At 48.4% G+C, this 11,804-nt stretch overlaps 1 protein-coding gene across 3 annotated transcripts in view; it reads left to right on the top strand.

The window, feature by feature from the left end:
- The first annotated feature begins 511 nt into the window (after positions 1 to 511).
- Positions 512 to 11,804, top strand: part of RSU1 (Ras suppressor protein 1) — a 203,532-nt gene continuing 192,239 nt past the window's right edge. For all 3 annotated transcript variants that reach the window (XM_043564678.1, XM_043564679.1, XM_043564677.1), the window contains exons 1-2: positions 512 to 660; positions 897 to 1,008. In XM_043564678.1, the coding sequence (XP_043420613.1) occupies positions 900 to 1,008 (109 nt within the window). In that variant the 5' untranslated portion in view covers positions 512 to 660; positions 897 to 899. The remainder of the gene's footprint in view (positions 661 to 896; positions 1,009 to 11,804) is intronic.

Below are 11,804 nucleotides of genomic sequence, written 5' to 3'. Positions count from 1 at the left end.
CTTCATGTGACACAGAGGTCCGGGACTCCGAGCTGGGTGCTGGGAATACAGACCCCGTGCAGTTCTTGCGTTTGAGCTCCTGATACAGCGGGAGGCAACGACTGCTGATAAATGGAACCTCAATTATAGAAGAAGTACAAAGAGAGGCAACTTCTCGCTTCTCTACCTCCCAAGCCCAGCTACAACACCCTCACCCCGCAATCCCCCTCCAAACCTTCCCGCTTCCGCCCAAAGCACTTAGTGCTTCGGCCCACGAACCGAGCCTGCGTCAACACTACTGCGCAGGCTCCCAGGCGGGTCCGCGCGGATTGCAAACCCAGAGGCATTCCGGGGAACGAACGAACCTCGGGGTGGGGCGGAGTCTCCAGGCCAAATGACGGACGTGATTGGTCAGCCCCCGGGTACACATTCCTTTGTGGGCGGAGCCTCACCCTAGAGCCACGTCTAGTAAACTGTTTTCCTAATTTGGAAAGGGTCAGGCGCGGGCGGGGCGTGGAGCGGCGAGCCGCAGGGTGTGCGCTTGCGCCGAGCTCCGGGACAGGGCGTGTTCCCCGTTCCGGGCCGCGTTTTGCTCCGAACGAGTGCATCTCTTGCCACTCAAGTGCGCCCTGCGGAAACCTGTGGTTCTCTCGCCCCACCTGTTAGGTGCTGCCTTCCGCGGTGAGTGTGTGTGGTTTGTACTTGGGTTCGCCTCTCCCCGCGCCACCGGAGTAGTACTGGACGCTTCCCACGCTCTTGCTCCGCCCCGCCCCCTCCCTGCACCCGGACCCTGCCGGCCGTTGCCCACCATCCAAGCCTGGGGGAAAACTGGACAGTGCCAGCCCGGGGCGTCTCCCCTTTCTCTCCCTGCACCGCCCTGACCGTCGCCCACGTGCTTGTTGTTGTCATTGCTACAGAACATGTCCAAGTCTCTGAAAAAGTTGGTGGAGGAGAGCCGGGAGAAGAACCAGCCGGAAGTGGACATGAGTGACCGGGGCATCTCCAACATGCTGGATGTCAACGGCTTGTGTAAGTTCTCGGGCAGGGTCTTCCCCTTGGAGCCGCTGGAGGGTTTACAAATTTTCCAAGTAGCTGCCGGCCGTGGTATGAGAGGTTGTAAAGATTTACATCCCGCTCCCTGCTTGTCAACCTCGCTTGTGGAGAGCTTAGCCCAGAAAGTTTGCAATCAGAATTACGCCCCGTTCCGATTGGAAGATGAACCTGAGAGTCCAGGGAAGGAATCACACAGATAGGTGTAGCTGTACCTCATTGTTATCAATGCTGATCGTTTGCATTTGGGTGGATTTCCCACACAGTGTACTTAATACCCACTTTATTTTCAATTGAAAATCATTTTGGGGGCGCCTAGGTGGCTCAGTCAGTTAAGCGTCAGACCCACTCTTGGTTTCTGTCCAGGTCATGATCTTACAGTTCTTGAGTTTGCTGCTTGGGATTTCTCTCTCCCTCTCTCTGCCCCTCCCCTGTTTGCGGGCAGGCTCGCAAGCTCTCTCTCTCTCTTAAAAAAATAAACATTGGGGCGCCTGGGTGGCTCGGGTCAGTGAAGCGGCTGTCATCAGCTCAGGTCATGATCTCACCCTTTGTGAGTTCGAGCCCTTCGTCCGGCTGTGCTGACAGACAGCTCGGAGCCTGGAGCCTGACTCGGATTCTGTGTCTCCCTCTCTCTCTGCCCCTTCCTAGCTCACGCTCTCACTCTCTCTCTCTCTCTGTGAAAAATAAATAAACTTAAAAAAATAAAATAAATAAACATTAAAGAAAATAATTTTTGAATCATGCTTCCTTTCTCCTAATACAGTCTCTGATCCTTGAACAATTGCCACAGAAAACTTATGTGATCACTATTCTTATGCCTGGAGTATGTTAAACGTTTCTTGACTCTCTACCCTTTTTTGGCTCTTTATTCTACTTAGTTGAGGCTTTTGTTACCGCCTTCTTGTGCTACTGTGATGTCTCCCTAACTTTCCCTCTTCCAGTTTTGCTGAGCCTGTTTACCCACTTTTGTTTTCAAGTGTTGCTTTTCTGCAACATACTGTGTAGCTCTCTAAACCAGAGATTGCAAAGTCGCATGTCCATTGGGGCCAGGTGAAGGTGGTCATGGACTTCATAAGAGGTATCTCATCTGAAGGGGGCGGCTGCTACACCTGCTACTCACATCCAAACAATTGTCACCACCTGGGGATGTGGATTTAGTGTTGCCAGTTGTTTTTTAAGAAGCCAAGAATCCAAATTTTTATATGAAATTTCCTAAGTTTTAGACGGTGACAACCAATTCCAAAATTTGAAAAATAATTTCCTTATAATTTTTTTAATGTTTATTATTTATTTTTGAGAGAGAGAGAGAGAGAGCATGAGCGGGGGAGGTACAGACAGGGAGACACAGAATCTGAAGCAGGCTCCAGGCTGCAGGCTCCGAGCGGTTAGCCCAGAGCCCGACGTGGGGCTCGAACTCATGAGCTGCGAGATTATGACCTGAGCCGAAGTCAGATGCTCATCCGACTGAGCCACCTGGGCACCCTGCAAAATAATTTATAGGTGAAATAAAACTCTTCTTCAGGCAGAACGTGGCTTAAGGTTGGACCTTCTCCCTTCAACACTTCTCCTGGTTGTTCATTGACAACAGTAATGCTCCAGGTTCTTTGGCGTGACAGGCAGAGCCATTCTGAATCTGACCGAAACCTACCTTAGTGCCTGTCCATTCCACGCATTTGTTTTCCCAGCCACACTGAACAGATTGCCCGTCCCGAACCAGGGCACACTCTTTCAGGTCTTTGTGCTTTCGAAGTATTGTTTTCTTCTTCTCCTTTCCCCCCCACATCTTTTTACTTATCTGTCGAGAGTCAGCTTAGTCGTCATAGCCTCTGTGAAGCCCTCTCTGTCTGTGTCGAGCAAACACCGCCCTTTCCCTGTGAAGTTGGATATGCCTTGCCTCGTGACTCTTGTTACACGGGCCTGTGATGTGTTCTTCACGGAGATGTCTCTCGTCCACATTGGAGAGTGGGGGCAACGCTGTCGTGCGGTACTCATACTTGTCTGCTCTGTAGTGCCGGGGACACAGTGGGTGCTCAGAAAAGTTGGATGGATCACGGAAAGCCTGACGGATTAGGCCCGAGAGTTGATGAGACCCAGACCAGGACGTGACTTTGGAGAAGGAGGGGAGATACCCAGGAGACCTAAAAGATGATGGATTCCTGGTCAGGCATGGAGAGAGCAGAGTCAACTTTACTGTGCACGCGTGGTTTGTGCCCAGGACAGATGGGCGTTGGTGCTCTTGAACCATCTCTGCAGAAGGAAGGGGGGCGAGAAGTCCTAGAGTGTTTGTATTTGGTGACCCTAAGATGCCTGCCCTCCAGCTTTAGCTGTTGTGCTAATTAGCATCTCAGCCTCTTGAGATGTGTCGGCCTCTCTCAAGTGGTGATGGCATCTTGTGGGCAGCAACAGAGCCACTGTCCCCGGGACTGAATTGGCAGTTGCAGACCTGGATGTGTGCCTGTGCTGCCCCTTCCCGGCTCTGCTTAGGTCATGGTGACCGCCGGAGGCTCTGCTGTAACCGAGGATGGGGAGCGCGAGCAGGAGGCCTCTCTCTGCTGTACTTGTGGCCCCGTGGCTTTCTGCTCCCCATCATGGCCGAGGAGCTTTCTAGCCCTCGGCTTTGAAGACGTTTCTTGATGTAATATTTATAAGTAGGGAGAGTGGCATAGCTATTTCGGTTCACTCGCATTATCTCTTTGAAGCCTTGGCTTTTACTGAAGAAGAAAAGATAGCCACTTGCTTCCTGAGAAAGCTGTTTCCGGTGTAATATCAGGTGGTGCAGAGCAAGATCCTTATTCTCCCAGGGAAGTAGCTTAAGGAAGAGCAAGGCTGCGTCTCGGGGAGTTGGGGGAGTAAATTCGGAGATTTCGACCTCCTCCAGCTTCTGGGGTGTGTGGAGACCCACAGAGTGGCCCCTCTCTGCTGTAACTGCCTGACTTCTGGACTCCTGGAGTCTGGAAGGTTCCAGGATGCCTCCAGAAGCCCATTTCTTGACTGGGGCTCATTTATTGGTAGTACGCATAATGCTTACTGTGTATATTTTAACAATCTAGATATTAAAGTGTTTGACCTGGTTACTTAAACTGTAGCATAAGAATTCCCCTATTTCTTTACTGGTAAAACTTTAACTGTAACCATGAGGTTTTCTGTCTTAGCATGAAGATTCACCACGGGGAACGATTCATTTGCATGGGCAGAGAATGGTCGTTGTGTCTCAAGTTTTCCCTTCATTATCCTTTACTTTGTTTAGTTTCTCAAAAGATAAGAAATAAGTTTTGAAACTAAGAATGGAGGTTTTGTACTTCCTTGAAGCGCGTGAACCGTCCGTCTTTCTGCGTGGGAGAATCGTGTCTTATAAATGCAGCACTTTGCTTTCTCTGAGACGGTAAATTGTCTTTAAAAATATTTTCAAGCGTTCAGGTCCCAAAAGCTTTGATGGGGAAGTCTTCATGGGCCAGAGACAGACATCAGACAGGTGCTACTGTTTTCCATCCAGCCAGATTCTGGGCGGAGCCAGTGACCCCCTCCCCCCTCAAGTGGGAGAATACAGTGCTTACCAGTGGGGCCCTGGAGTTGCATAGGTTGGGTTCAGATCTTCATACTGTGGAACTTCAGAGAACCTACTTAACCTCTCTGAGTCCTCATCATCACATGGAAATGTAAGTGCCCACCTCGTAGGACCGGATTAGCCACGAGGGCACTGATGCATGTCAAGTGCTCAGCACCGCGCCTGGTACTGCGTGAGCACATAGTGAATGTTGACTTTAATAGGAATATCCAGATAGAGCCCATAAGCCTCAGATGTAACCAGTTCCGTCGCAGTCGACAGTCTGGACCAAGGAAGGCAGGCTCGTTAGGCTGGGTCAGGCATTTGTGTCAGATGTTGACGTTTTCTGTGGTAACTTTACAGATCCCGAAGCATGTGGCACTTTGGCCTAGGATTCCTAAAGATTTGGGTTGCTCTTTCTTTGAAATTACTCCCTCATTTTATTTTCCTTCTTATTTTTTTTTTTTTCCTATGTGGCATGAAATCTGCACACACATTCTCCTTAAAGCTTCCAAGAGTAATGGTAGCAATTTTGTTCTCTTTATTGAAGAGATTTCGCTGCAGACCTGTGCGGTGTGCAGCTGTCCTCACCTGGATGATAAAGCCGCTTTTGAAGGGCCCTGTAATCAGCTTCTGTGGGAGCAGAGAATCCCATTAGTAGCCAGGGAGACTTTTTTCATTTCTTTTATTTAAGTCTTTTGTGACTTTTTTTTTTTTTTTTTTTTTTATCTCTTCAAGTGTATTGCCCTCTGGATGTCAAACCTTTATCAGTTTTTTGGTGTTTTTTTTTTTTTTTTTTTCAGGTTAGGCTAAAATATCTTTCAGATAAATTATAAAGAAAAATAACTCACCTTCAAGGCAGTGGTCTTTTTTTTTTAATGTTTTATTTATTTATTTTTTATTTTTTTTTAACGTTTATTTATTTTTTGAGACAGAGAGAGACAGAGCATGAATGGGGGAGGGTCAGAGAGAGAGGGAGACACAGCATCAGAAGCAGGCTCCAGGCTCTGAGCCGTCAGCCCAGAGCCCGACGCGGGGCTCGAACCCACGGACCGCGAGATCGTGACCTGAGCTGAAGTCGGACGCTTAACTGAATGAGCCACCCAGGTGCCCCATGTTTTGTTTATTTTTGACAGAGAGACAGAGTGAGAGCAGAGGAAGGGCAGAGAGAGAGGGAGACACAGAATCAGAATCAGGCTCCGGGCTCGGAGCTGACAGCACAGAGCCCGGCATGGGGCTCAAACTCACGAACCGTGAGATCATGACCTGAGCCAAAGTCGATGCTTAACCCGCTGAGCCACCCAGGTGCCCCGAGGCAGTGGTCTTTCTAAAGGACCATGCAAGATAATCAACAAACATAATCATGGGTTTTCTGGAAGGGCTGTTTCACAAGCTCTGTGAAACCTGGACGTGGTCACCCCCTTAGTACTTTCTTGTCAATATAGGCTGTCTTCGAGGAAAGATAAAGGAGCTGGAGGACATGTCACGTTAGCTATAATTCTTAGTAAGACCTTTCCTTTTTTATTTTTCTAACTTGCACAGATACGCCCACCATTGTGTTTTTAACCCTGTGGTATCCTGGCCTGGGAAGCCCTTTCCCCTCTACTCCCCAGCCAGCCTCCTGTACCCCTGTCACTGCTTGCTGACAGACGGTATGATTGATCCATCCACTTCCCCGCCCCGGTGCTGTTTTTAACCCACCATCCCATCCAGCCTGGTTTACATGTCTCCTCTGGGCCTGGTGTGCGCGCCTCTCTTGCCTCTGTACCTGGCACAGTGCTTGCAGAAGGCTCCCCCAGAAGGATTGCTCTCTGCTAAGAGCTGTGCCTCTGCCGGCTAGGGTAGAAAGCACAGCGCAGGGGAGGGAACACGACCCAGGACTCCCCTACACGGCCCCCTCCCTGACTCTCCAGAGGGAAGCCTGGTTACAACCATCAGGAACGTGCTATAAACTGCTCAGTGTTCTAGTTCTGATTTTAGGACAGTGTAAAAACGGAAAATGTCTCATCCAGATAGGAAATAAAGGAAGAAAAAATATGATGCCTTTGGTGTGACTGAACATTTAATAATGAGTCAGTTGACGTTGCGGCTTCGGTCAGCCTTGGCCTCTTATTTTTTGGAAGCAGCTTTTTTGTTACTAGCTGTGTAACCTTGGGCAAGTCACGTCATTTCTCCGTGCCTCAGGTTTCTCATCTATAAAGTGGGGATGATGAAAGTAAAGTAGCTACTTCAGAGACTCGCTGTGAGTCATTATCTGTAAAGTACCTAGTAGGGCATCTGGTGCATCATGTCTGAGTCCGTTTGGCTGTCGTGACAGTGCCTTAGACTGGGCGGCTTACAGGCAACAGAAATTTATTTCTTATAGTTCTGGAGGCTAGAAGTCCAAGGTCAGGGCGCGGGCGGATTCATTATTCCTGGAGGATTCGCTTCCAGGATTCACTTCCTGGTTCGTAGAACCTCCACATGGTGACTGGAGAATGAGCCTCTCTCAGGTATCTTTTACAAGGACGCTGATCCCATTCCTGAGGGCTCCACCCTTTTCACCTCATCACCTCCCAAAGTCCCCACCTCCTGATACCATCACAGATACGGATTAGGTTTCAATATATGAATTTTGGGGCCACACACTTTAGTTCAGTAGCATGGCACGTATTTGTCTTCATCTTCACTATTTCTAATATCTGAAAATCTGTTTTATCCATGGTTGTGTAAAAAAAAAATGCAAAGCAGTGTCTGTTTAGCTTTTAGAATTCTCGGTAATGGTGCTTCTCCAGTGACCTTCGCCTGCTTATCTCTCTGCTGCATGGTGTCTGGGCACCCAGTGCCTCATTCCCCACCCGATTGAGAATTGCCAGGAAGTTAGATGGGCATGTCTGGTGTGACAAGGTCAGAAGGAAGAACCGTGGCCTCACACGGCAAATTCAGAGCCTTGGTCAACGTGGGAGGTAGTTGGGGAGGCAGCAGGGCATTTCACAGGATGTTGGTGGTGATGTGCTTGTGTCTATGGAGAATGACAGGCATTGAAAATGGTGGCCATTTTCAACTAAGTGAAGTACCACAAATCCCCCAATAACTGTGTGTTGAACTTCCTAGCATTTTTTCAGGATGGGTGCTATCCAAGCCAAGTCTCTGGGAGTTTCCTACCTACTGAAACTTTAAACTGTCCATTGATAAATTAATATTTGCTATGTTAAGAAAACTGTGAACTATATAATCAATCTGCAGTAGTTGGATTTTTAGCATCAGAAACTGTTAACACCCACCGCTTTGCCATTACAGCCAGCTCTTAATTGTGCTAATCAGTGCTAAAATCGATATGGTTACTAATTGAGAGCCGCATCATGTCTCCTCTTTCCATAAATTTACAGGAACCTGCTTCAAAGAAATTTTATCTGGTTACAGGAGATCCACTCCTGTAGTTACAGTTTTGCCAAGCAAAAGCTAGAGATGATTTCTTTACATGACCTTTGCTTTGAATAGCACGTTTGGGCACCCTGGTTTATTTTTTACCCTTTAAAGCAATTTCAGCATAAAGATGTGGCTGAGGAACAGTCCATGTAGATGAAATGCCTGGCCCGCAAGGGTCACTGTTGAGGAGACTGTGTTTTCCTCAGGGCTTCTCATGGGACTTCCTGCCCCATGTAGATCAAGTGTCTGGCCGGCAGAGGTCGCTGTTGAACCTCTGTTTTCCTCAGGACATTCTACACCTCCTCCTGCTCTGTCATCCAGTGCTACCTAGGCGGTTGCTTCCTTTCTCCTCATGCCGCCTCCTTTGGGTAGAGATAGCCCCCTTTATGGTACTTCCATGAACTTCACAGTCAAAGCCACCTCACCTTTGTTATGTTCTGATTCCCAGTATCTTTAATATTGTCATGTTTCATAATTACCTTGCAGGCCTGAACCCTATTGGAGACCCAGGGGCTTCTGAATGGAGAGGTGCTGACCCGTCAGTGCATTTCTCTCAGTGAAACACAAGAGATATGGAATCTGCAGGGCCCCCTTTGGGCGGATTTCACCCGTGTGTGATGCCTACCGATGTAAAAGAGTACTTTGGATTGGAGGTGTTGGTTAAACCAGGAAGACAAATGATAGTATAACGTTCCCTGCTTTATTCGTCTGCCAGGGCTTCCATACAAAACCCCGCAGACTAGGGGGTTACGGAACAGGCATTTACGCCTCGCAGTTGTGGAGGCCGAAAGTCCAGGCTCAAAGTGTCAGTAGGGTTGGTTTCTCCTGAGTCCTCTCTGCTTGGTTTAAAGATGGCGGCTCCCTCACTGCGTCCTCACACGGTCTCTCCTCTGTGCGCACACGTGTGTGGTGTTTCTCTGCGTGTCCACTTTCCTCTTCTCAGGAGGACACCACTCAGCTTGGATGACAGCTCACCCTAACAGTCCTGTGTCGACTTCATCACCTCGTTAAAGGTCTTGTCTCCAGATACAGCCCCATTCTGAGACACCGGGGGTTAGGGCTTCAGCATATGAATTTTGAGGGGCCACAATTCAGCTCATAACGTCTACACCAGAGGTTCTGAATGATCTACACGTGTTTATGTCGGGGTGAGTGGTTGTTACGCTTGCATTCTATCACCCTGTGGTGCACATGGTAATTGTCAGCATCTTACAGATGGCGAGTCAGAAGGTTATGTAGGGTCTATAAGGTCCCGGTGGTGGGGTACACGCTGCAGTGTGTCGGACGCTTCTGTAACACTGTGGCACGTTTTTGCACCCCTGAAGTACAGTGAGGGCCTGGCTCAGATGTTAAGGAGTGACGATTTCCAGGGCCAACTGGGGCCACAGACCTGACCTCAAGGCCGTCAGTTTCAGAATTCCTTAAAAACACCACACTGGGCAAATAACTTATGCATTCAGCCAGTGCCATATATACATAGTATAGTAATACACACACAAATGTTCAAACACACATTGCCTACCAGGCACCAGGTACTGTACTAAGCTCTCCTTATGGATGAGTTCTTTTAAACCCACAGTTTCATTATGATTGTTGTCTTCATCCTCATCCAGTTTATAGCTGAGGAAGCAGATTTAGAGAACTTAAGTTAACTTCCAGTCACACAGCGAATGACAAAGAGAGCCAGGATTTGAACCCAGGCCGTCAGACTTCAGAAGCTGCGTTCTTAGCTGCTGTCTTGCCTCCTGTCACTAACATTTTCGATGGGCGCATGCACATACAAGGACAGAGCGGCTAATTCAGCCGGTGCACAGTGAGCGACCGCTAGCAGTCCGGTTCTGTCGTAGACGCCAGGGTACTGCCGTCTGTGGACTAACAGTTCGGTGTCGATGTAGGAGCGCATTGGGGGATGCCGACCTGCCTGTGCTCAGGCCGATCGGGCCGAGGAAGCAGGAAACTTCTTCTTCCTTGCTCACACACACTCTAAAAAAATATCCACTTTCAAAAAACTCTTGAAGCAACCATTTGGATAAGTGCACGTGTCACTGTGCAGCCTGACACATTCTTAAACCGAGAAACAACACGATCGAGAGCCCGGAAGCCTTTCTTCTCCCAGTCACTGTCCCGGACCTCAAGGATAAACACCGTCCTGACCCTGAAGGCATGGTTTTGCCTGTTTTTGCGCATCGTTAAATAAAAGACGATAATATGGGTGTTTAGGTGGCTCAGTCGGTTTTAAGTGTCTGACTCTCGATTTGGGCTCAGGTCATGGATCTCACGGTTGTGATATTGAGCCCTGAGTTGGGTTTCGTGCAGGGCGTGGAGTCTGCTGGGGATTTTTCTCTCTCTCTCTCTGCCCCTCCCTTGCGCATACTCTCTCAAGAAAAAAAAATTAAAAAGAGGATTATATGTGCACACTCTTGAGTGTCTGATTCTCTTGCTTAGCATCATGTGACAGTCATTCATGCCGTAAAGTTGGGTTTGGATCCGCTGTGTGAGTTCTGCCCCTATTTATTCCTCCACTCTGCTGTTGATGGGCATTTGGATCATTTCCAGATGAGGGTAGTTATGAATAGTGCTGCTGTAAACCTATGAGCCCATGCCTTTGGGTGAACACACACACGGTCATTTCTGTGGGTTGTGGACCCAGGAGTGGAATTGTTGGGTCTGGAATGTGCTCTTACATACTTGTAAAAATGGAAGGCAAGATTTCCCCGAATAGGGAAGATACTGGAAACTTCTGTGATGGGCAAAGGGTGAACATTGTTAACGCATAATGAGATCTCACAGACCGTGCTGGCCCGGCCCGGCCCGGCCAGGCCGTCTTCCCAGAAGGCTTGTTCACACCACACCTCAAGCCTGTCTCTGAGAAGGACCTTGTCTGTTGACCAATACCTTCTATGCTGTTAGCTTGCAAACTTGGCTGCGAATTAGACCCTAGGGGACCTTTAAAGTTTCTAATGCTTAGGCCACACCCCAGGCCAATTACATGAGAAGCTCTGAGTGTAGAAGCAGATATCAGAATTTTTGCTTCTTAAAAGAGTGTGTTTGCCTGCTTGCGCACCATAGCTGTGCAGCCATTGTCCTCGTTCAAACACCTGTTGTTCATTTTTGCCCCGTGGGAGCCTCTTCTACTTTGCTCTCCCATCCATTTGACATGGCCTTTCCGTTTGCAAGACCGTCTCCGCCAACCTCCTTGCCACGTGAGGTACCAAGCCGTCCCCGATGTGTCTGTCACTTCCTGCCCCAGACCTAGAATCGGCCAGTCCTCTGAGAAACCCTGGTTTTGTTTGTATGTCTTAGTGGGAAGTATTTTAGGCCCAAACTGGGCTCCACGCATACTTCTTCCTGCTGGGTCATTGGTGGTTTTTAGGCTTTTTTAATGGACATGGCTAAGAAGAGTATGTTTTGAAGGAGAAGATACTAATGAATTCCAATTCGAATGTAGGACCGTAAGGCTGTTATTCTTCACGCTCCACATCTGTTTCCTTCTACACTGAGCATCCTGATTCTCGGGGCTACAAACAGTGGTCGAATTGGAATATCTCACTTGCTTGGTCAATACCAGGTCCCCACTGATACTGCCGAAAACAGTTGTTTTGTGTGTTTGCTTTCCCCATTCTCTCCCCCTTCCTTTTTTTTTTTTTCTTTTTAAACTGGACTTTATTTTTTAAAGCAGTTTCTTCTATTATTAAAACCCCCACCATTTCCCCTGTCACTGGCATCTGGCATAAGTGTGGTAATTTATTAAAATTGACAGACCAGTGTCCACAAGTTAACTGTAGTCCACAGTTTACTGTTTACTCTGTGTTGTAACGCTCTG

Source organism: Prionailurus bengalensis, chromosome B4 (genome assembly GCF_016509475.1).
Source record: "Prionailurus bengalensis isolate Pbe53 chromosome B4, Fcat_Pben_1.1_paternal_pri, whole genome shotgun sequence".
Classification (NCBI taxonomy): domain Eukaryota; kingdom Metazoa; phylum Chordata; class Mammalia; order Carnivora; family Felidae; genus Prionailurus; species Prionailurus bengalensis.
Note: the sequence above shows the minus strand (reverse complement) of the source record. Positions and strands in the feature narration are given on the sequence as shown.